The sequence below is a fragment of the Chiloscyllium punctatum genome, chromosome 42 (genome assembly GCF_047496795.1).
Source record: "Chiloscyllium punctatum isolate Juve2018m chromosome 42, sChiPun1.3, whole genome shotgun sequence".
NCBI lineage: Eukaryota > Metazoa > Chordata > Chondrichthyes > Orectolobiformes > Hemiscylliidae > Chiloscyllium > Chiloscyllium punctatum.
The window spans coordinates 2494157-2520442 of NC_092780.1; the positions used below are offsets into that span (position 1 = coordinate 2494157).

Sequence of the window (26286 nt, forward strand, 5' to 3'; positions counted from 1 at the left end):
AGTGAATTACAAAATATCTACAAATGTACAAGCACACAAGAGTCGTCAATTAACATCCACTATCTGAATACAATTAAACATACAATTAATTAAATTTATAAACCAAGCAAGTCTATAATATCATTTCAAAAACACTGCATATAAGTAGAATCAAGGGACAAAACGGAAATGAGTAAAAGTGATAGTATAACCTTGATAAGAACGAGAATGCTGAAAAAGATAATGTAATAGATGTCAAGGCCTCACAGCGCCAGAGACCCGGGTTCGATTCCAGCCTAGGGCGACTGTGTGGAGTTTGCACATTCTCCCTGTCTCTGCCTGGGTTTCCTCAGGGTGCTCCAGTTTCCTCCCACAGTTCAAAGATGTGCAGGTTAGGCAAATTGGCCATGCTAAATTGCCCATAGAGTTCAGGAATGTATAGGTTAGGTGTATTGGTCAGGGGTAAACATCGGATAATAGTGTAGGGGAAATCGGTCTGGGTGGGTTACTGTTTGGAGGGTCGGTGTGGACTTGTTGAGCTGAGGGCCCTGTTTCCACACTGTAGGGATTCTATGATTCTATCTAGAATAGTCAAAATATAGCCAGATGCTAACAGAAGCTAAAGTATTTGAAAGAGGAGCTCAGTGAGTTATCTTCCAAAACCTCTTCATGTATCACTCTCTTGTGGGTCATGTTTCAGGGGGCAGGATTTCAGAAAACTAAGAGACTGAGCTTTCCAGAGACTGACTTTTAAAGAATAAAGTGCTCCCAGAATATTCTTCCCATCAAAACACTCACTTAGAAGCAAAGTGCTCGGAGTCACTTAAACTGAGAAGAAAAACAATAAGCAAGTGCAAGCAAAGGGACAACTAGCCCTAGATTTTCTCATCGCTGTGATTTTAACACCAATTGTGAACATCTCATTTTAAATGGGTTACAGTCAATGATACAAAAACACTAATTCAGAAATTCAAGACTATAATATATTCACAAGCAGGGCAATAATCCCTCAGGATTAAACCTTCCCTCTTTCACTGCACACCCCATTTTATTTAAATAGCCAGAGCACTGTCTCAATATAAACTTCCACATGTTGCAAAAAAATGAGCTACACCTGTTAGAAATTTTAATCCTGTCTTGTGCAGGGTCAATTGAAATAAAAATGACAGGGTATAATTACTCTTTTGTAACTAAACTTGAATCACACTCTTTTTACTTACATGGCAGTCATTTGTAAAACAAGGAGTGCACTTAACAACAGCAGGGGTATTGCATTGGTACTTTCAACAGCTATGCTCCCTCCCTCAAACTGCTCGAGTGATGAATGCTAACACTAAGTTTTAATGTGGACTGTTTACACAGCCTCCAGGAGAAAAAGTATCCATCTCTTCACAACATGCACTCAGTTGCCGTTCAGTGATCACTGGATCATGGGGATTGGCACTCTCAATTCTACACAGAGAACAACTTTGCCACACTTCTGAAGAAAGATCACTGAACCTGAAACATTAACTCTGATTTCTCTCCCCAAATGCTGCCAGACCTGCTGAGCTTTTCCAGCAATTTCTGTTTTGGAACTTTGCTACAAGGTGTGGGTCAGGTACTCCCTCAGTGTAAACAGAGATTATGACAGAAGGTAAATCACATTCGTCAGGATGGAAGATCCCTTCCAGCCCAATCACCTCAGCCTAAATACCGATGCATAGGAACCAGGAAAAGTAAGGCAAATGACTTTTGGGAGAAGGGAGAGGTCATTTTGGATTTGGTGCTCGGCAATGAGCCAGGACAGGGGCCAGATCTCACGGTGGGACAGCATTTTGGTGAAAGGGATCACAACTACCTCACATTTAGCATAGCACTGGAGTGGGAAAGGAACAGTTACCAAGGGAAGATATTCATTTGGGGAAAAGGAAATTATGACGCTATCAGACTGAAGTTGGGAAGTATAGACTGGGAGCAATTGTTCCACAAAAAGGGCACAGCAGACATGTGGAGTCTATTTAAGGTTAGCGAGTGATGCACAAATTTATTCCTCTGAGACAGATAAGAAGGGGTAAGATTAAGGAACCTTGGATGATGAGAACAGAGGAACTTCTTGTCAAAAGGAAGAAGGCAGCATACGCAAAGTGGAGGAAGCAAGGATCTAGCACAGGTTTAGAGGATTACAGCCTTGCAAGAAAGCTCAGAAATGGACTGAGGAGAACCAGGAGGGGGCACGAAGGCTTGGCAAGAAGGATTGGGAGAACCCAAAGGCATTTTACTCATATGTGAGGAATAAGAGAATGATCAGGGAGAAGGCAAGGCCGATTAGGGATAGCGGAGGGAACTTGTGCGTGGGGTCTGAGCAGATAGGGGAAGCCCTAAATGAGTTTTCTGCTTCGATTTTCACCAAGGAAAGGGAACTTGTTGTAAATGAAAACTTAGAGGAGCTGGGACACAGTCTTGATCAGATCAAGATTGAGGAAGTTGATGTGCTAGAAATTTTGGAAAACATTAAGATTGATAAGTCCCCAAGGTCAGACCAGCTTTATCCTAGGCTGCTCCGGGAAGGGAGAAAGGAAGTTGCTAAGCCGCTGGCGAGGATAGTTGCCTCCTCCCTCTCCACAGGAGTCATACCGGAGGATTGGAAGGAGGCGAATGTTGTTCCTCTTTTCAAGAAGAGTAATAGGGAAATCTTTGGCAATTACAGACCAGTCAGTCTTACGTTAATGGTCAGCAAAGTTTTGGAAAGAATTCTGAGAGATAGGATTTATGACTATTTGGCAAAACATAGTGTGATTAAAGGCAGTCAACATGGCTTTGTGAGGGGCAGGTCATGCCTCACAAATCTCATTGAGTTCTTTGAGGAGGTGTCAAGACAGGTCGATGACAGTCAAGCAGTGGATGTGGTGTATGTGGATTTTAGCAAGGCATTTGATAAGGTTTCCCATGGTAGGCTCATTCATAAAGTCAGGAAGTATGGGATACAGGGAGATTTGGCTATCTGACAGAAGGCAGAGTGTGGCTGCAGATGGAAAGTATTCTGCCTGGAGGTCGGTGTCGAGTGGGATCTTTGTAGTGGGGCCTCTGCTCTTTGTAGTTTTTATAAATGACTTGGATGAGGAGATTGAGGGGTGAGTTAGTAAATTTGCAGATGACACAAAGGTTGGAGGTGTCGTCGATAGTGTAGAGGGCTACTGCAGGCGCAACATAGACAGAATGCAGAGCTGGGCTGAGAAATAGCAGATGGAGTTCAACCTGGATAAATGCGAAGTGCTGCATTTTGGAAGGTCGAACTAGAATGCTGAATATCGGATTAAAGACAGGATTCTTGGCAGTGTGGAGGAACAGAGGGATTTGGGTGTGCAAGTACATAGATCCCTCAAAGTTGACATGAAAGTGGATAGGGTTGTTAAGAAAGCATTTGGTGTTTTGGCTTTCATTAACTGGGGGATCAAGTTTAAGAGCCTCGAGGTTTTGCTGCAGCTCTACAAGTCTCACAATACAGGGACCACAGCTTATTCTGAAAAAGAAACAGTAATAACTGACAATGTTAGAAATATACAGATTCATCAGCATCTGAAAGAAAAGCACTGTTTGCATGTTCATATCAGAACATTTATGATATTCCCACTTAAAACAAACTCACTGCTTTCTGTAGACACCAATGATGCAGCGGTGGGCTTCCAGCATTTACATGTTTAAAATCTCAACGGAGTGTTCAGCAACTTAAATATCACAGATTAACTAAACTTCTTGTTTCAGCATGGCACCTCATTTCCCTGTGACACACAACATTTCCAAAATCGTTTTCAGTTTAATAGTCAAGACAACCCAACAATCTTGAAAAGTTAAAAGCACAGTTTGATATCCATCCTGAAATGCTTTCCAAAAGCCAAGAATGTAGTACTGCTGGAGAATCAGAATTTAAATGTGCTTATAATTATTTTCAATAAGCATATATATTATATATATATACATATATATATCATCAGCTCTGATAGCAAATTGAGCGGGGGTGGCACCAAATCACCCAATCAGTATCTTCAACAAACCAATGTCAGTTCTGTACTTGAATTAGTCTGAGATTAGGTTGTCTATCACATTTTGATCAAGAAACTGAAAACAATACCATCCAGACATCAACATACGCAAGAATATAAATTTATCCCTCAGAGAGCGCGACAGTAGAAGGGTGGCACAAAATGGAGGCTATTTGACTGACTATAACACCTGATATTTAATTCCACAAACTGCAATGGAACCGAAGTATCAATCACCATGTACAACTAGTAGTCAATCTGATATGCACTGTTCTGCATCACTGCACAAGATGGATTTTACCCCATAAACTTTTAAGTTCAAGGACTTAAACCAAAACAAAGCTGTAAAAAATTTAAATCCCAAATTCTCCATGCATAAAATTACTTTGAGAGTTGGATCACTGCACAAGTAAAATGAAGGCAAGAATAGACCTCATTCACTGCAAATGGCAAATATATAAAAGCCAAGCAAACTTGAACTTCTCCCCTTTCTAAATATAGCCACACTTGAAATATCGTGGTCAAGACTCTAATATTTCAAAAAGCAGTACAGCATATGCTACACTGAAACATCATGACAAATGTTGAAATATCCAAGAACCACAGCATCAAAGGTTAGACTAACCAACAGGCATATTTAACCTTCAATATGTATTCATCCAATGCGGTTTTCATTTGCAAAGCCTTCTTCACTGGCTCGAAGAGACGGTGGATTTTCTGTTGTTACATGAAAATTTCTCTAAGCTAGTGGTTTTAGAACTTTAAAAGATGACAAAGATAGGTGGACAACAGGTAATATTGAGAAGGCAGGGAGGCTGCAGGAGGACTTGAACAGGTAAAGAATTAACAGATGGAACACAATGTGGCAAAGTGTAAGGTTATGAATTTTGGTTGGAAGAATAGAAGCTTGACTATTTTCCAAATGGGGGAAGGCTTTGAAAATGTGAAGCACAAAGGGAATTGGGATTCTCTTAAGGTTAACATGCAGGTTTAACTGGCAGTTAGGAAGGCAAATACAATATCAGCATTCCTTTCAATGCTAGAAAACAAGAGCAGTGATTACTGCTGAGGCTGTATAACCCACTGGTCAGATCACATATTGAGAGTAGTTTTGGATTCTGCATCTAAGAAAGGATGCACAGGCTTTGAAGGGAGTCCAGGGGAGCTTCACGAGAATGATTCCAAGATTGAAGGGTTTGTCATATGAGGAGCGGTTGAGGATTCTGGGTCAGTAGTTGATGGGAGTTTAGAAGAATAAGGAGAGGGGATCTCACTGAAACTTACTAAAAACAGAGACCTGGATACGGCGACATGGAGAAGTAGGAGAGACTAAGAACCAAGGCACCATCTCAGGACAACCCTTCAGAACTGAGATGTGAAGGAATTTCTTCAGCTATAGGGTGGTGAATTTGTGGAACTCAATGCTGTTGAAGTCTGTGGAGGTCAAGTCACAGCATATTTAAGTCAGAGATAGATAGGTTCTTGATGAATAAGGGGATCAAAGGTTATGTGAAGACATCAGGAAAACAGGATTGAGAAACATATCAGCCATGATTAACTGGCAGAGCAGATTTTATGGGCCAAAAGGCCTAATTCCCTCCTTTATCTTATTGTCTTATTATTTTGTTTCATTTATTGGTCAAATCCAACATCTAGTATCAGCTGTTTTTGCAATACTACAAAGCAAAAACCTTATACTTATCAATTCTATAGACTACGTAGCCACTTATACATAATTCACACTCTTCCAGCCCCCAAATGACACAATCAGGCTATTCCCCCAACTGCCTCAACTAACATTATACAAACATGTCTCACTGTTACTTTGAAAAATAACTATACATAACATCAGAACAAAACATTCAGCCAAGTCAGACTGCAAAATGACACTCACTAGTGTTGTCTCACAAAGGCTTGAAATTATGCAATCTACCAATGGCATCTTTCTTCTTTGACAATCTTTAACCATACGTGCGCATTAATTTTTTCTATAACTTTAGTAGTTTATCTGCTTAATTGTAAAAGAATACAGTCAAAACTTCCTAAGTTCCCAGTCTTACACACACATTCACTCCACAATCAAGACATTCTGGAAACTATTGTAGAATGGATGTGACATTATGTCAAGCGTTAATTTCCACTTTTTGTACAGAAAAGGTTAAACCATTGGCAATGACAACACTTGTGTCAGGTTCTGGCCAAGGTCTGGCTAAATGTTTAACCCACCAGTACATGCTATCACTGCATTTCATGATTCAAGAATTAGTTGTGTAAACCAGTTAAAATTTCTACAATAATCATTCAACTTACAAATGTATTTTTAATTAATTCACAAAAACATAAGACTTACAGTGGTGGGAGCAGGAGCAGGGGGTGGTGCATAAGATGGTCTTTCTGTAACAGAAGAAAGTAATAAAATGTTTAATTTTGTTTTATGGGCACATCACATTGATCACATTAATAGGAAAATCCTAATTTTTACTATTCTGTCTCACAAGATGTCTTAAATCTCTTTACCAATCTTCCTGAAGGCAGTGCCTCCTATCAAATACAATTTCATTGGTGACAAGTACATTTTAGTATCTTCACCAAGAGTCCAAGCTTCCAGTGTAACTCATTCAATAAGGACAGGTTCTGCAGGGATTTCCTGATCCCTAACAAAACTTCATATTGGAAGAATTTCCTTTTTATTTATTTAAGTTTGATTACCCAGGGAGAATTCCTGGTCTGAGCTATCACTTCAGGAGAAAATTTCAATAGGCAGAAAGGAACTTTCCCAAGGGGAGGACAAACTAAAGAGACCTTACACATTTTGCAATACATGGTTAAGGAACAGGCTGTGTCACAAACTTCTGGAGATTTGTTTTCCTTCTCAGATACTGGATCAAGCAGCAGCTGCATATTTCTACCAGATATGGCTCCATCCCTTTCCAGATCTGTGACATTTAAAAAGCTTATTTTCCTTCCAACTTCCCATTTGGAACAAGAAACATAACAATTGTATACTGAGGAGGAGAGAAGCCAGCAGAAATGGATGAGTTTGATATCAGCATTGGGAGCTAGAACTGAGACGAAAGAATTTCCCTTTCAATCTTACAGATTTAAAAGTGCCTAGCAACACAGAGTAAATGGACTAAAGAAATGGAAAAGTTAGAGAGAAGTTGTATTTGGTGACAGGAAGAGAAGTTTTTGTTGGATAAGGAATTATGATGATCTCCCTTATTGTAAAATTACGAAAGAAAATATAGAATTACATTTCTGCAACAACTTTTAGAACATTTGGCTCTGCAGCACTTCAGCAGGCCTTAAGAAGCGTAGTCACTGTCTTATTGTAGGAAATCTTAGTTAACTTGCACAGATCAGAATCCCACAAAAGGCAATGTCATGACAGGCAGATATTCCATCAAATGATCCTGGTTGATGAATAAATATCAACTAAGAAGAACTTCCCTGTTTTTATTTGGACTAGTGCCAGGGGATCTTTTACACCCACCTGGGGCAATTTCACATTTCACCCAAAAAGATTTGTTTTTTGAACTGGTTTTGTGTATTTGTTTGTAATACATCAGTTTATTGAACAAAATTAAAATCGTACTTTTGGAATATAGAACATAGAAGAATACAGCGCAGTACAGGCCCTTCGGCCCTCGATGTTGCGCCGATCAAAGCCCACCTAACGTACACTAACCCACTATCCTCCATATACCTATCCAATGCCCGCTTAAATACCCATAAAGAGGGAGAGTCCACCACTGCTACTGGCAGGGCATTCCATGAACTTACGACTCGCTGAGTGAAGAACCTACCCCTAACATCAGTCCTATATCTACCCCCCCTTAATTTAAAGCTATGCCCCCTTGTATTTTAACATTTTGTAAGTATAATATTCAAACACACATCTTCCCTGCACTGGACGACTCCTGCATATAATTACAGACATGCTCAGATTATTACTACTTCCTGCCTTCCCTCTTCAACCACCAGAACAAACAAACTACATCAGTATGCCACCAAAATGAATACAGATTGCCCACAGAAACAATGAGCAATTAACGACTAACATAAACAGAGATAACAATGACACAACCATAATTTAATAATTTAAGATTGGCAACACTTTGCATTCAATAGATGACTTTTTTAAAATCTAAAGAACTATTGGAAAAAGTTGGTGTTTAAATTATAGTTAAAAAATACAATGATTGATAGTCAGTGGTTGAAAATTAAATTACACAATATGGCACAGAGCCATTTACACCAGGAAGATCCAGTGTCCAAAGCAGTGGGACTTTTAGTTAACTGGCTTTGAGTAGGGCAACAAAGGGTTATATTTGATTCCAGTACTTATAGGCCAGAGAACAAAGCACCTTCCTGGTCATAGTTTGTCTTCAGCACTCAGCCCTCTAATCATACTAAACTATATTGAAAGGGTTAGTGGTTACTAGAAGCAAAATTTATAACATTGTTAAAGTCAGTTTTATGTATAAAGCATTAGATTTAAAAATGCAAGATATAAAGAGAGACATTTCCCAAGAAAATGGATTTGAATAACAAATGATGAAACTCCACAGAAATGTTGCACAACGAGTAGATGGGATACCCAATCAAAAGTGACTGATCTTTTATTAGCAGTTTCAGCAGGTTTGCATTAATTGGAGCATGCACTCTGTTGGTTTGTAAAAGAATATGCTGCATCTCAGCAGAACACAGCTTATATACGTTATAGTGCACTTAGTGGGCCATCAAGCCAATCACACTTCCACTATCTCTGCCAATCAGTAAATGCAGCAAGCACTATGGAAAACACGTCAGCATGGAGGAGAGTGATTTAATTAAAACACTGAGAAAAAGCCCTGGATCCATGCTGAGAAAACAAGGAGTGAAAAATTGTTTTAACTGTGAAGGAGAAAATTTTGTTTCACAAAATTAATGAAGATTAACACAGTAACAATCTTCAGCTGCCATCTCAGGTTCAACATCAACATAAACTAGATTACAGGGTGCAGGTGGAAGAAAGAACCGTCCTGAATCCGGACTTCATGAAACCTTCACCATCCCAAAGTAAATAAAGCTCCAAGTCACTTTGACAAAACCTGTATTTTCTAAATGTTACAGCTAACATTTGCAATTGCATTCAAAACCATATGCAAAATCACAATTGTGTTTTGCTTACTTGACATGATGATGCCACCAGCTTCTTACAATCTGAAATAGAAAGAAAGAAACATTAGCAAAGCAAAATCTTTCAAAAACTGTACATTTAGTCCATTTATTTTCTACATAAAGAACAGCTTGCATTTATACAGAGCTTTGATGACCAGCATAGATTGGGAATGAGTACCAAGGTCTCACAGCTCTATATGCATCAGTAACTTTGAAGAACAACTTTACAGGGAATTATACTCATCCTGACTCAGAAGAGCAGTCAAAAAGTAAGGAGTATTGCTAAAACAAGACATGCTGAAGCTTTCATCATGCACTCAAAGGTCAGAATGTTAAATCCTAAAGGGATTTACTTACAATTTACACTGCACGCGGAACAAGGTGCTGTTTGGTTAGGTGAAGCATTTTCATCGAGAACACATTGGGGAGCAGTTACCCCAAGGTTTTGATTAAATTCAAGGAAGGAAGGTCCACTCTGATTGATCAAGATCTGCCATAAGAAATGGACCACGCACCTGAAAGTTATTGATTTAATTTAAAAAAAGGTACAATGGCAACATGAATATTTTTACCTGCAGAGGACCAATGCCTATGCAGAAATATACATGGCTTCTAGCAAATATTGGAGTCTCATTTTAAGCCCAATTAATGATCATTCTCCACTATATGATAAAATCTTCAAAATCATAAATGAGTCTAAGGCTACTAGTTTCAGTCTTGAAAAGTACTCAAATTATCACGAAAAATGTAAAGTGTAATTGGCATATTCCTTCAGCTGTAAACAAAAGACACAGTATTGATCATAGGGAAGGTGAGGACTGCAGATGCTGGAGATCAGAGTTGAGAGTGTGGTGTTGCAAAATCACAACTGGTCAGGCAACATCCAAAGAGCAGGAGAGTCAATGTTTTGGGCACAAGCCCTTCATTAGGAATGAGGCTTCAGATGCTGTCTGACCAGCTGTGCTTTTCCAGCGCTACACTCTCGACAGTACTGATCACACTCAACCACCTAGTGCTTGCAGAACTCAGTACAGTTTCCAACATCAAATAAGTATTCAATGGGGTAGTATTTACCGTATGATCCTGAGTATGAAAAGAATTACACTAACAACCAATTTAAGATTACCAAACTCTCAATGTGGTTCACTTAAACTTGCTGAAACCTACATATATATTTGGTTCCTTGCAAACAACATTAACTTGTCCACACACTGCAAGTATTCAATTAAACAAGAGTTCTGGAGTCACCATTCCATGGTGCTTTAGATTTTGGAGAAGATTTGTAGCTCAGGTTGTGGTTCAGGTTATAAATTTGCTCGCTGAGCTGGTAGATTTGTTCTCAGATGTTTTGTCAACATGCTCGGTAACATCATCAGTGAACCTCCACTGAAGCGTTTGGCGATCTGCCCCGCTTGCTATTTATCTGTCACGGCTTGTTATGGTAGGTGATATCATTTCCAGTTCAGTTTCTGAGAGGTTGGTAAATGGGGTCCACATCTATACGTTTGTTAATGGAGTTCCGGTTTGAATGCCAGGTCTCTAGGAATTCCCGTGCATGTCTTTGTTTAGCCTGTCCCATGATGGATGTATTGTCCCAGTGAGACTGGTCAGTCTTCTGGCAGAAGCAGTAATGCAGAGGTTAGCATGAACAGCCCTTCCCGTGATTCTGCCCAAGCTTTGGGTCCGCTATGTGGATGACACTTTTATCATCACAAAACACAACAAATTAGAAGAAACCCATAAACAACATTCTTACCAGAACAAAGTTCACCAAAGAAGAAGAGAACAATAACAGACTCCCTTTCCTAGATAGCACAGTAGAACAAAAAGCCAATGGGGAGCTGCAAACCAGCATCTACAGGAAAGCCACACACTGACCAGAGACTCAACTACTGGAGCAATCATCCAAACACCCACAAATGGAGCTGCATTAGGACATTATTTAAAATGAGCCACAACACTGTGCAGCACCCAGGAACTATGAGAAGCTGAGGAAAAACAGCCATACAACATATTCAGCTATGGGCAATTTAGCATTGCAAGTTTACTTAACCTGCACATCTTTGGATTGTGGGACGAAACCAGGGCACCTGGATGAAACCCACTCCGACATGGGGAGAACATACAAACTCCACATAGACAGTCACCCAAGGCTGGAATTGAACCCTGGTCTCTGATGCACAGTACACCAATTCCTGCACAACAGACATAAACAGTAAGACACAACACACCCAGAGACCCTATCCACCCTACCATACTCAAGGACATCGCGGAGATGGTGACCAGACTACTCCAGCCCCTCAGCATCATGGTAGCCCACAAACCTACCACCACACTGAAATAGCTCCTGATTAAATTTAAAGGACCCCATACCAAAAACCAGCAGACCAAAGGTCATATACAAAAATACCCTGAAAGGACTGCAACAAAAACTACATTGGATAAATGAGCAGGAAGCAAGCTACAAGGGTACATGAGCACTAACTAGCCACAAAAAGACATGACGAGCTATCACTGGTATCCATACGCACAGACAAAGAGGGACACCAGTTCGTATGGGATAATATATCCATCCTGGGACAAACTAAACAAAGACATACACGGGAATTCCTCGAGCCCTGGCATTCAAACTGGAAATCCATTAACAAACAGATTGATTTGGACCCCATTTACCAATCTCTTAGAAACAGAACCGGAAATGATGTCCCCTAGCACAACAAACCGAGACAGATAAATAGCAAGCGGGGCAGATCACCAACGCTTCAGCGGAGATTCACTGATGATGTTACCTAGCGTGGTGATCAAACATTAGAGAACAAATATACCAGCTCAGCGAGCAAATTGACAACCCGATTCCCAGGTGCATTCTCCATGGCATCATCTTGATCAGTCAGAGTCTACCTGGCAACCAATCAGCACTCTGTTTCTCATGCAATATAAATTGTGTTCCCTTCAAAATTGGGGTATTCTTACATCTGTATTGACGGAGTCAAAGATAGAAACTTTCAATACCATGTCTTTTTGTTCAGCAACACTCGTGTAATCTGAGGTATTGGGTCACATCCCAATCCAGACACACGAGGATCTAGACCAAGATTTGCAGAGCAGAGCAATCAGCCAGTGAAGCAAGGAGGTACTAGAAAGAGAGACAGATGGAGAGACAGGGATAGAGTGTAAAAACGTTCGGAGGGGACAGGGGGAGAGAAAAGGACCTCAACTCTGACCAATGAGGTGGTACAGTGCCGTGTGAATGAACAAAGGGAAGAACAAAACGTCTGACAGAAAATACAGTACCCATGCTTTTCATCAGCTGTAATTTTTCAGCAAGACATTAGGGACAATGCTTGCATTTTCATTTAAAATCTTCTGATTTAACAATGAAGATATTTGGGAAATTGCTGTGGTTGCACTATACTCTGCCTCAAGCTGAGAAAGCCCCAAGATCACAAGTGAACACCACGTGTTAGCTATGGCTCAATAGGTAAGAGGCCACCTTCAAACATGGAAAATTCTGTGTTGAAATCCTACTCCCTTGATTTCAGTAATGTTAATGCTCCAGTGCAATATTGAAGGAGTGTCGATGGGACTCTGCTGTCAATTACTTTCCAATGAAATATTAAACTAAGGTCCCATCTAGCCTCCCAGGTGAATGTAACTGTTCTGAGGAAATCAGGAAAGTTATGCTCAATTTTCTGACCAATATGTACCCCTTAACCAACAAGAATAAAACTGATAACTTGGCCATTATCATCTCACTGTGTACAAAATGGCTACCATACTATCTATGCAACAGCAGTAACCGCATAGTAAAATTTACCTGATTGGCTATAATTGAGCTGAAAATGTGTTGCTGGAAAAGCGCAGCAGGTCAGGCAGCATCCAAGGAGCAGGAGAATCGATGTTTCGGGTATGAGCCCTTCTTCAGCTCATGCCTGAAACGTCAATTCTCCTGCTCCTTGGATGCTGCCTGACCTGCTGCGCTTTTCCAGCAATACATTTTCAGCTCTGATCTCCAGCATCTGCAGTCCTCACTTTCTCCTCCTGATTGGCTATAAAACAACTTGTGATGTTCCACAATTTTAAAAGGTGCTATCTAAGTAAAAACCCATTGCCTGTCCTAAATGCACTATATGCTCATGACAGGTTGGGTTTGCTCACCAAGTCCCAGATTCTCACTGCTCCCTGGGTAGACATTTTTCCCAAATTGATGTACAAGTGACTATCTTATAAAGCTAACACACCCCTAACATGGTGACACAATGGTTAGCATTACTGCCTCACAGCACCAGAGACCAGGGTTCAATTCCAGCCTTGGGCGACTGTCTATGTGGAGTTTGCATGTTCTCCCCATGTCGGAGTGGGTTTCATCCAGGTGCCCTGGTTTCGTCCCACAATCCAAAGATGTGCAGGTTAAGTAAATTTGCAATGCTAAATTGCCATCAGGTATGTATAGGTTTGGTGCATTAGTTAGGGGGTAAATGTAGAGCAACGGGGTAGGGGAATGAGTCTGGGTGGGTTCCTCTTCAAAGGGTTGGTGTGGACTGGTTGGGCTAAAAGGCCTGTTTCCATACTGTAGGGATTCTAAGGCTAGTATAACAAAGAATTCTGGAGAAACTCAGCAATTCTGGCATCTCTAGAGAAAAAAAAGAGTTAACATTTTGAGTCCAGTAGGACTCTTCATTTGAATTAAAAAGATGTTGGAAATTTCTTTTAATACTGGTTATACTTTTGACAGACTAAAGGAAAAGGGGTTGAAAATGGTGGAGAATCAGCAAAAGAGATATAAAGTGAAAATGAGTCCTCTAGACCAGACATAGTCCCAAAGTGCTTTAGCCTGAGGGTTATCACACCTCAAGTGAGGGGTGACGTTGTCACTCTGCAGCACAAACCAGCTGTCCAGCCAACTAAGCTAACCAATCCCAAACCACCCAGGTTCTGAAGAATCATCAGACTTGAAACATTAACTCTTTCTCCCAACAGATTCTGCTTAACCTGCTAAAGTTCTCCAACAATTTCTGTTATCAGTATAATAGTCGAGGACAAAAACACAGTCCAAAAGAGAGGCATTAGAAAAGCACAACAGGTCAAGCAGCATCCAAGGAGAGACAGTTGATGTTTCAGGCATAAGCCCTTCACCAGGAATGATGAAGAGCTTCTGCCCAAAGTGTCGATTCTCCTGCTCCTTGGATTCTGCCTGATGTGCTGTACTTTTCCAACACCAGTCTTTTCGACTCTTACTTCTCCAGCATCTGCAGTCCTCACTTTCTCTTATTATACTGATAACATCCTGATCCTCCTGTCCTACAGTAGAAGCATCTTGTGTGTATACACCTTTTACAGTTCCAAATATCTCAGCTTGGTCACTCTCCATTCATTCCCTTCTATCTTCCCAAGATTCGCAAGGGGTGGCATGGTGGTTCAGTGGTTAGCACTGCTGCCTCACAGCACGACGGACCCAGATTCAATTCCAGCCTCAGGTGGAATTTGTGGAGTTTGCACATTCTGTGGATGCTCTGGTTTCCTCCCACAGCCCATAGATGTGCAGGTCAGATGGATTGGCCATGCTAAATTGCCCATAATGTTAGGTGCATTAGTAAGAGGGAAATGGATCTGGGTGGGTTACTGTTTGGAGGGTCGGTGTTTGTTGAGCCGAAGGGCTTGTTTCCACACTGTAGGGGAATCTAGGTAAAAACAAGGACTGCAGATGCTGGAAACCAGATTCTAGATTAGAGTGGTGCTGGAAAAGCACAGCAGGTCAGGCAGCATCCGAGGAGCAGGAAAATCGACGTTTTGGGCAAAAGCCCTTCATCAGGAATAGAGGCAGAGTGCCTGCAGGGTGGAGAGATAAATCTGTTGGGGAATCTAATCTAAATTCGGAGCGGCACATTGACCTAGTGGTTAGCAGTGTGGCCTCACAGCACCAGGGACCTGGGTTTGATTCCAGCCTCAGGCAACTGTCTGTGTCTGCGTAGGTTTGCTCCCACATTCCAAAGATATGCATGTTAGGTGAATTAACTATGCTAAATTGCCCATAGTGTTCAGGGATGTGTAAGTTGGGGGTAAATGCAGAGGGATGAGTTTGGGTGGGATACTCTTCACAGGGTCAGTGTGGATTGTAGAGTCGAATGGCCAGTTTCCACGCTGTAGGGATTCTATGGGGGAAAAAAAACTTTGTCCCTAATTTAATTCATTGAATCAGTCACCCTATCAGTTCCAGAATATTATCCATGACTGTATGCTGCAGCACCCATAGTGAACCTCAGGAACTCCCTCATCACTCCACCCTCACCCCCCAGCTCATCCTCTTACTGCTCCCTTTATCTCAGCTCACCCCATCCACACCCCTCCCCCACACATCAAACTTGGACTCACTGAGAGCGCGGGGAGTCTCGGGCCTATCCCGGGGACGGGAGTCCTGTGTCCAGTTGGAGCCGCAGGCTGTACTCTGTCCGGTGTCACCGATTCCGGGGGGAGGGTGTGGATGGACGTGGGGGGCCGGGGGCTGTGTACTCTGTCCGGTGTCACCGATGGGGGGCCGGGGGTCGGGTCTGGTGTCCGGTTCCCGGGAGGTTGGGCTCAGGGTCTGGAGCCCCGGGGCCGGGGGCGGGAGGCGCGCGGATGGAGCGCGAACGGCTCCTATGGTCCGGGGGCACCGAGCCCGCACATTCCACACAAACCAAACCCGGCCATAGCGGCCGGAGAAAACTCTCCCGTTAGCCGAGAGACAGCCGCGGCCTCGGACTGACCCGATCTGCCCCACTAAACCTTCACGCTGGGCCCGCCAGAATTTTATAAAATTATAAACAACTCCGCCGAATCTGCAAAGCAGTTTTCAAAAGTTCCGACTCAAGGCCAAATATCAATGTAATTCCCAACCGTACATTCGAGCCTCCAAATAAAGTTCAGTTCTGTAAATTAAACAAACCCTAATGTGATGCTGTTACAATTTCAATTATTATAGATCGTTGTGTGGATGTTATAAATTCAATTTCCTTTTTAATAGAAAACATTTCATAAGAATGTGCTGCTAGAGACTGTAAATCTACTGTGGTTCTTTGAATAGAGCTGTCTGATCTAAGGTTCATTTACTGTATTGTTTCCTTCACACTGATTTATTTTATCTCCTCTCTCACTGAGAAACCTCCTTATCCTGAGAAATGTGAATTCCAATTTGCTGCAGAACTGGGAACGTGTCACATAGTCACTGAAATTCAACAGGTAAGGTACAATATTCAAACCCATTCAATGTACCCAACTCCTATCAAACAAGACAGTTAACGGTTCACCCAGTCTGGGCAGGCAGTTACTGGTGACTGTGAAACCCCATGAACATGGCGACGAAATGGGGTTAGGGATTGCTATCAGGGCCTGTGGGATGTATGAAGATTGTCTCCACAACAAATTAGCAAGGGAGTGAGGTTACATGAAACTAAAACTTAAAATTTAGTTGGCAATTATTTCTCAACACTGTAGTGCTGCTGATGATCCTTTGGGTGACCATCCTCCAAGGCAGACTTCGGGACAGGCAGCAGTGAAAAGTGGCCGTGCAGAGGTTGATAGCTAAGTTCCATACCCATAGGGAGGGCCTCAACCAGGACCTTGGGTTCATGTCACATTACGGGTGACCACTATTGCATTATATACACACACACATGCACCTACACACACACACACACACACTCAGGCACTCCTATACACATGGACACATATATACACAGACACTCCCACTCCCATATGCACTCCCTCACAGACTTAAGACACTCTGCACTCACTACACACACATATACTTTCTCACACTCACAACCCCCAACCCAGACAGACAGACAGACAAAGACCCACATGCACAAATATTTTGTGAGGTGAATTTGTACTTTCAGGGTTACATTGTACTTTGCTCAAAAACTGCATGCATTCATGTAGAACTCCGTTACCTCACTGTTTAGATTAGAATCAATCTAAACACCATGGCAAAGACAGAGAACACAGGGGGCCAACACCTTCAACATATTGTCTAGCTATCACCATTGTTAACAGCTAACCTGAGAATGCAACTTTTTAAAAAAAGGTTTTGTGATTTACACATGAAAGAAGTGAAACTGTCATGGTATTCTATCTGATGAAAGGCTTAACAGACAATCAATTTTTCGATGTATAATTTCAGTTACATCACACTGAAGTTTTGCTATAAATTCTGTGTGTTAGGATTGAACCCTCCACTATCACCTGATGAAGGAGCAACACTCGGAAAGCTAGTGTGCTTCCAATTAAACCTGTTGGACTATAGCCTGGTGTTGTGTGATTTTTAACGTAGTACTACTGTTGCTGGTTAAGCAATCCAGAGACAAAGTAAGGTGTCGGATAAAAATGAAAACTGCTGGAGAAACTCAGCAGGTCTGGCAGCATCTTTGGAGAGAGAAACAAGAATTAACGTTTCGGGTCCAGTATGATTACTTCAGGATGTTACTTTTATTTTCAATTCCCAGGGACTCATGTTCAAAATTAAAAACAAAATCTGTAATTAAAAGTCTGATGATGGCCATGGAACCATTGTTGTAGAAATTCGAGTTTGGTCATGCCCATTCAGGTAAAATAACTACTATCCTTACCAGTTGGGCCACATGTATATCAAGAGGAATGTGGTGGACTCTTAATTGGGGAGGCAATGGCATCGTGGTAATAAAGCTGGGCTCATAATTCAAAACACTCCCACATTTGAATCCCCCCACAGCAGATGTTGACATTTGAATTCAATATAATGTAGAGTTTTTTAATATGTGGATAAATCCCCATGACCTGACAGGTGTACCCAAAAATTTTGTGGGAAGCTAGAGAAGTGATTGCTGGGCCTTTTGCTGAGGTATTTGTATCATCGGTAGTCACAGGATAGGTGCCAGAAGACTGGCGATTGGTCAACGTGGTGCCACTGTTTAAGAAAGGTGGTAAGGACAAGCCAGGGAATTATAGACCAGTGAGCTTGACATCAGTGATGAGCAAGTAGTTGAAGGGAATCCTAAGGGACACACCCTTCCTATAATGTGGTGACCAGAACTGCACGCAGTACTCCAGGTGCAGCTTTAGCAGGTCTTGTATCGCTGAAGCATGACCTCGTGGCTCCGAAACTCACCCCCCCACCAATAAATGGCAACACACTATATGCCTCCTTAACAACCCTGTCAACCTGGATGGCACCTTCAGGGATTTATGCAACCGGACACAGAGATCTCTCTGTTCATCTACACTACTAAGAATTTTATCATTAGCCCAGTACTTTGCATTCCTATTACTTCTTCCAAAGTGAACTACCTCACACTTTTCTGCATTAAACTCCATTTGCCTCTTCTCAGCCCAGCTCTGCATCTTATCTCTGTCCCTCTAACCCACAACACCTTTCGGCACTATCCACAATTCTGCCTATCTTAGTGTCATCTGCAAATTTACTCACCCATCCTTCTACGCCCACCTCCAGATCCTTTATAAAAATGTCAAACAGCAGTGGCCCCAAAACAGATCCTTGTGGCACACCACTAGTAACTGAACTCCAGGATGAACATTTCCCATCTACCACCACCCGCTGTCTTCTTTCGGCTCGCCAATTTCTGATCCAAACCGCTAAATCACCTTCAATCCCGAAACTCTGTGTTTTGTGCAATAGCTTACTGTGTGGAACCTTATCAAACACCTTGCTGAAGGCCATATACACCACATCAATTGCCTTACCTTCATCCATCTGTTTTGTCACCTTCTCGAAGAACTCAATAAAGTTAGTGAGGCATGACCTACCCTTCACAAAACCATGTTGACTGTCCCTAATCAAATTATTCCTTTTGAGATTATTATAAATCCTATCTCTTGTAACCTTTTCCAAAACCTTACCCATTCATTATTTGGATGAGAACTTAGGAGGTAAAGTTAGGAAATTTGTAGTTGGCACAAAAATTAGAGGTGTAGTGGACAGTAAAGAAGGTTACCTCAGATTACAACAGGATCTTGATCAGATGGGCCAATGGGCTGAGGAGTGGCATTTGGAGATTACTTTCGATAAATGAGAGGTGCTGCATTTTGGAAAAGCAAATCAAAGCAGGACTTATACACTTAATGGTAAGGTCCTAGGGAGTGTTGCTGAACAAAAAGACCTTGGAGTGCAGGTTCATAGTTCCTTGAAAGTGGAGTCACAGGTAGATAGGATAGTGAAGAAGGCATTTGGTATGCTTTCCTTTATTGGTCAGGCAACTGAGTGTAGGAATTGGAAGGTCATGTTGTGGCTATACAGGGCATTGGTTAGGCCACTTCTGGAATATAGCATGCAATTCTGGTCTCCTTCCTATCAGAAGGATTTTGTGAAACTTGAAAGGGTTCAGAAAGGATTTCCATGGGTTGGAGCTATGGGGAGAGGCTGAATAGTCAGGGGCTGTTTTCACTGGGGTATCGGAGGCTGATGGGTACCTCATAGAGGTTTATAAACCTATGAGGGGCATGGATAGGATAAGTAGACAAGGTCTTTTTCCCTGGTGTGGGGGAATTCAGAACTAAGAGGGCATAGGTTTAGGGGGAGAGGAGAAAGATATAAAAGGGACCTAAGGGACAATATCTTCATGCAGAGGGTGGTACGTGTATGGAATGAACTGCCAGAAGAAATGGTGGAAGCTGGTACAATTGCAACATTTAAAAGGCATCTGGATGAGTATATGAATAAGAAGGGTTTGGAGGGATATGGGCCATGTGCTGACAAATGGGACTGGGATTAGTTTGCAATATCTGATTGGCATGGACGGGTTGGACGGAAGGCTGTTTGTGCTGTACGTTTCTATGACTCTAAAAGCTAATCTAATGGAAATTAATGTTGTTTAAAAATCCATCTGTTTCATTAATGCCTTTTTAGTGTTGAAAATCTGCCTCCCTTACCTGGGCTGGATAATATACAACTATAGACCCATAGCAATGGTTGAAATTCCTGATGAAGGGCTCTGGCCTGAAATGTCGATTTTCCTGCTCCTCGGGTGCTGCCTGACCTGCTGTGCTTTTCCAGCAACACACTCTCAACACCGAAATTCTGGTCCAGTCAGCAGTGTCCACAGCCTGAGACAGACTAAAAATTAATAAATAACTGCCTCCATGCTGGCCACAAAAGCCATTCTGTTCTGTCAAATAGTAAAATGCAATGCAAAAGGAATGAAACTAGGTCAATCACCTGGCATTGACCTCAGCATAGGAAAGAACAACAGCTAGAACAATTCTGTCAACCCTGCAATATCCTGCTTACCAACATCTGGGGGTGATACCAAAATTGGGAGAGCTGTCTCACTAACATGATAAGCAATAGTATCACTGAGTCACACTCATGTGATCGTAACTTGCATACAGTGTCCCAGGTATACTATGTTCTGGGTCATCCAGCAGAACCATCCACCATCAAGGAGAAGCTGTCTTGAGAATCCTCAACATTGATTCTCGAGCCCATGGAGTCTCATGGTATCAGGCCCATATATGAGCATGGAAACCTCCTGCTGATTACCACCAAGTGGTCCCACCCCTTGAGCTGATGTAGAGGCATCGTGAACTTGTCACACCGCAGCCAAGCTTTTCTAGTTTGTCTACAACACTGATATTGATTTGACAATGTGGATAATTGCCCAGTTATGTACTGTGTACTAAAAGCAGGACAAATCAAATTTGGCTAATTCCTGCCTCATCAGTCTCAATCATCAATAAAGTGATGGACAGTGTCATCAACAGTGCTATCAAGCAGCACCTGCTCAGCAATAACCTGCTCAGTGATGCCCAGTTTGGGTTCCATCACGGCCACTCAGCTCCTGATTCATTACAGCCTTGGGTCAAACATGGACAAAAGAGCTGGATTCCAGAGGGACAGTTGTTGGCATCAAGACCATATTTGACCAAGTGTGGTAACAAGGAGCCCTAGAAAGATCTGAGTCAATAGGAATCAGCTGGAAGACTCTCTGCTGTCTGGTGTCATACCTGGCACAAAGAAAGAACCTCAGCTCCGGTTCATCTCTGCAGGAGTTCCTCATAATATTGTCCTAGACCCAAACATCTTCAGCTACTTCATCAATGATCTTCTGTCCATCATCAGGTCAGAAGTTCACTGATGTTTGCACAATGTTCCAAACCATTTGTGACTCCTCAGATACTGATGCAGCTCTTGTCCAAATGCAAGATCTAAACAACATTAAAGCTTGGACTGACAAGTAGCAACTAACATTCACACCACATAAATGTCAGGAAATGAACATCTCCAATAAGAGACAATCTAACCATCACTCTTGACATTCAATGACATTACCATCACTGAAATCCCCACTATCAACAATCTGGGGATACCATTGACCACAATCTGAACTGGACTGACCATATAAATAGACTCCTACACGAGCAGGGCGAAAGTGAGGACCGCAGATGCTGGAGATCAGAGTCTAGATTAGAGTGATGCTGGAAAAACACAGCAGGTCAGGCAGCATCCAAGGAGCAGGAAAAATCGGCTTTTTGGGCAAAAGCCCTTCATTCCTGAGCAGGCCCAGAGGCTAAGAATCCTGTAGCATATAGCTCATTTCCTGACTCCCCAAAGCCTGTCCAGCATTTACAAGGCACAAACAGAGTTGAAATATGTGGTGCTGGAATAGCGCAGGAGAGTTGGCATTTCGGGCATAAACCCTTCATCAAGAATATGGGGGGGAAGGAGGCTGAGAGATAAATGGGGGGTATGGGTGAGACTGGGGGGAAAGTAGCTGGGAAGGCAATAGGTAGGTGCAAGTGGGGGGTAATTGTGATAGGTTGGTGGGGTGGGTGGAGTGGATAGCTGGAAAGGAAGATGGACAGGTAGGACACTTCAAGAAGGCGGTGTCAAGTTGGGTGGTTGGATCTGGGATGAGGTGGGGGGAAGGGAGATTTGGAAACTAGCGAAGTTAATTGTTGATGCCGTGTGGTTGAAGAAGAGGTGTTTTTCCTCCAGTTGGCAGGTGGCTTATATTTGGCGGGGGAGGAAGCCCAGGACTTGCATGTCCTTGGGGGAGTGGGGAGGGGGAGTTGAAGTAGTTGGCCACAGGGCGGTGGACTTGTTTAATGCATGTGTCCAGAGATGTTCCCTGAAATACTCTGTGAGTTGAAGTCCTGTCTCCCAGATGTAGAGCAGACCACATCGGGAGCAATGGGCGCAGTAGATGAGGTAGGTGGGTGTGCAGGCAAATCTCTGCAAGATGCAGAAGGATCCTTTGGGCCCTTGGAGGCAGGTGAGGGGGCTGGTGTGGGTGCAGGTTTTACACCTCATGTTGAGGCAAGGAAAGATGCTGAGAGGGGAGGTGGGTTGGTGGGGTGTGTGGACCTATGGAGGATGTCACGGGGGGAGTAGTCTCTGTGGAAAGCAGATAGGGGTGGGGATGAAACTCTATCTTTGGGGTGGAGTCTGACTGTAGGTGGCAGAGATGGCAGAGGATAATGCATTGTATCCGGAGATTAGTGGGGTGGAAGGTGAGGAGCATCGTGGTTCTATCCTTGTTGCGGTTCGAGGTTTGGGGATTCAAGGGCAGAGGTGCAGGAAGTGGAGGAGATGCACAGGAGGGCATTATGATCATGTGGGAGGAGAAATTGTGATCCTTAAAATAGGAGGCCATCTGGGATGTCCTGGAGTGTGATGGAATACTCCCACATGGCGAGATGAGAGTAGCTCCAACAACAAGAAGCTTGACATTAACCAGTACAAAGCACCTTGCTCGGTTAACACCACACCCACAAATATTCACTTGCTCCACCACCAACCTCAGTAGCAGCAGTGTGTACTATTTACAAGATGCACAACAGAAATTCACCAAGGGTCCTTAGATAGCACCTTCCAAACCCATGACCACTTCCTTCTAGAAGGACAAGGACAGCTGATACATGGGAACACCATCTGCAAGTTCCCCTCCTAGCCAGTCACCATCCTGACTTGGAAATATATAGACATTCCTTCACTGTCACTGGGTCAAAATTCTGAAACTCCCTCACTAAGGGCATTTACAGCACATGAACTACTGCACTTGGTACAACAGACAAAAGGCACCCCTTAAGGGAGACTGACAACCAAAGTATGGTACATCCCTTGAAGTGTTGGGGGGAAGGGAAAGGGAAAGCAGCAGGAAGTATGGTGATAAATGAAAAGGTTTAAGTTCAAGGCAGACTATGAAAGAAGCAAAAATGAAGCATAACTCAGGAAATATTAGAGATGTTGTGAATCATGACAGTAAGAAAGCTCACATGAAGGCGCTTTACCTCAATGCTCGCAGCATTTGTAACAAGGTTAATGAGTTAACAGCCCAAATCATCGCAAATGAAAATGATTTGGTAGCCATCATGGAGACATGGTCACAGGATGGTCATGACTGGGAATTAAATATCCAGGGGTACCAGACTATTCAGAAGGACAGACAGGAATGCCAGGGAAGTGGTGTAGCTCCAATATTCAAGGGTGACATCAGGGCAGTGCTGAGAGATGATACAGGTTCTATGGAGAATGAGGTCAAATCCATTTGAGTGGAAATTAGGAATTCCAAGAAGAAAAAGTCACTGATGGCGTAATCTATAGGCCACCAAATAATAACAGCACATTGGGGCGAGTAATAAACAAGAAAATGACTAATGCCTGCAAAAATGGTACGGCTATTATGGGGAATTTTAATCTGCATGTAGATTTGTTAATCTAGCTTGGTCAGGGTAGCCTTGCGGAGGAGTTCATTGAGTGTATCTGTGATAGTTTTCTTGAACAGCATGTAATGGAACCAACGGGGGAGCAAGCTATCCTAGATCTGGTCCTGTGTAATGAGACAGGAATAATTAATGACTTCATAGTCAGGGATCGTCTTGGAAGGAGTGATCACAGTTTGTTGAATTTAGAATACAGATGGAGAATGTGAAGATAAAATCCAATCCCAGGGTCCTATGCTTGAATAAAGGGGACTATGATGGAGAACCTGGTTAAAGTAGACTGGAAACAGAGACTTTATGGTGTGACAGTTGATGATGAATGGAGGACCTTCAAAGCAATTTTTCAAAGTGCTCAGCAAAAGTATATTCAGTGAGAAGGAAGGACTGGAAGAGGAGGGGTAATCTGCCATGGGTGTCTAAGGAAATAAGGCAGGCTGTCAAAGTAAAAGAGAAGACATACAAAGTGGCCAAAAACAGCAGGAATCTAGAGATTGGGAAAACCTTAAAGGGCAACAGAAAGCCACAAAAAGAGCAACAAAGGAAAGTAAGATCAAGTATGAGAAAAAAACTAGCACAGAATATAAAGACAGATAGCAAAGGTTTCTATAAATACATAAAACAAAGAAGAGTGTCTCAGGTAAATGTTGGTCCTTCAGAGGATGAGAAGGAACAGTTAGTTATGGGACATGATGAAATGGCTGAGATATTGAACAGGTACTTTGCATCGATGTTCACAGTGGAGGTACTAATAACACGCCAGTACGTGACGAAGAGATGAAGGTAGGTGAGGACCTGGAATCAATTATTATTATGGAAGAGCTAGTATTGGATAAGGTAATAGAGCTAAGGATAGATAAGTCTCCTGGCCCTGATGGAATGCATCCCAGAGTACTAAAAGAAATGGCGGGAGAAATAGCAGATGGACTGGTGATTAGTTTCCAAAACTCATTGATTTCTGGGGCAGATTGGAAAATAGCAAATATGATGCCACTGTTTAAAAAGGAAAGTAGACAAAAGCGGGGGAATTATAGACCAGTGAGCTTCACCTCTGTAGTGGGGAAGATGCTTGAGTCAATTATCAAAGAAGAAATAGCAGGGCATCGCGAAAGAAATTGTCCCATTGTACAGACACAGCATGGGTTCATGAAGGGCAGGTCATGCTTCACAAATCATTTGGAATTAATGAAGACATTTCAAGCAAGGTGGACAACGGGGACCCGGTGGATGTGGTGTACCTAGATTTCCAAAAGGCTTTTGACACGATGCCACACATGAGGCTGCTGCATAAGATAAGGATACATGGTATTAGGGGTAGTGTATTAGCGTAGATAGAGGGTTGGTTGACTGACAGGAAACAAAGAGTGGGGATAAATGAGTGCTATTCTGGTTGGAAATCAGTGACTAGTGGTGTGCCTCCGGGATCGGTGTTGGCACCACAATTATTTACAATTTATACAGATGATTTGGAGTTGGAGACCACGTGTGGTGTGTCAAAGTTTGCCGATGACACTAAGATGAGTGACAGAGCAATGTGTGCAGAGGACTGTGAAACTTTGCAGAGGAACATAGATACATTGAGTGAATGGGCAAAGGTCTGGCAGATTGAATACAGTGTTAGCTAATGTGAAGTCATATAGTTTGGTCGGAGTAACAACAAAATAGATTATTAATTGAATGATAAAAAGTTGCAGCATGCCGCTGAGCAGAGGGACCTGGGTGTCCTTGTGCGTGAATCACAGGAGGTTGGTCAGCAGGTTCAACAGGTAATTAGGAAGGCAAATGGAATTTTGTTCTTCATTGCTAAACGGGTTGAGTTTAAACGCAGGGAGGTAATATTAAAGCTGTACAAGGCGCTGGTGAGGCCACATCTGGAGTACTGTGTGCAGATTTGGTCTCCTTACTTGAGAAAGGATGTACTGGCACTGGAGGGGGTGCAGAGGAGGTTCACTAGGTTGATTCCAGAGTTGAGGGGGTTGGTTTATGAAGAGAGACTGAGTAGATTGGGATTATATTCATTGGAATTCAGAAGAATAAGGAGGGATCTTATAGAAACATATAAAATTATGAAGGGAATCAACAACATAGAAACAGATAGGATGTTTCCAAGGTAGGTGAGACTGGGACAAGAGGGCATGGCCTCAAGAGCTGGGCTGAGGAGTGGCAGATGGAGTTCAACCCTGCCAAGTGTGAGGTTGTCCATTTTGGAAGAACAAATAAGAATGCGGAATACAGGGTTAATGGTAGGGTTCTTGGTCAGGTGGAGGAACAGAGGGATCTTGGGGTCTATGTACATAGATCTTTGAAGGTTGCCACTCAGGTGGATAGAGTTTGTAAGAAGGCCTATGGAGTATTATCGTTCATTAGCAGAGGGATTGAATTCAAGAGTCGTGAAGTGATGTTGCAGCTGTACAGGACTTTGGTTAGGCCA

At 42.5% G+C, this 26286-nt stretch overlaps 2 protein-coding genes across 6 annotated transcripts in view; one reads left to right on the forward strand and one right to left on the reverse strand.

Moving 5' to 3' along the window:
• The window catches only part of smarce1 (SWI/SNF related BAF chromatin remodeling complex subunit E1), a 53924-nt gene extending 38016 nt beyond the window's left edge, over positions 1-15908 (reverse strand). Inside the window, exons 1-3 of one of the 5 annotated variants that reach the window (XM_072561189.1) lie at positions 15537-15908; positions 9175-9206; positions 6352-6395 (exon numbers count right to left, since the gene is read on the reverse strand). In XM_072561189.1, the coding sequence (XP_072417290.1) occupies positions 6352-6395; positions 9175-9181 (51 nt within the window). In that variant the 5' untranslated portion in view covers positions 9182-9206; positions 15537-15908. Of the gene's footprint in view, positions 1-6351; positions 6396-9174; positions 9207-9521; positions 9541-15536 lie in introns of those variants that run through there. The other 4 variants (XM_072561190.1, XM_072561186.1, XM_072561188.1 and 1 more) reach the window with 4 other exon arrangements.
• A 293-nt stretch (positions 15909-16201) lies between these two features.
• LOC140465633 (cholecystokinin-like) overlaps positions 16202-26286 on the forward strand; it is a 222948-nt gene continuing 212863 nt past the window's right edge. The window contains exon 1 of the mRNA XM_072561194.1: positions 16202-16382. The gene's annotated coding sequence lies outside the window, so the exon portion shown is untranslated. The remainder of the gene's footprint in view (positions 16383-26286) is intronic.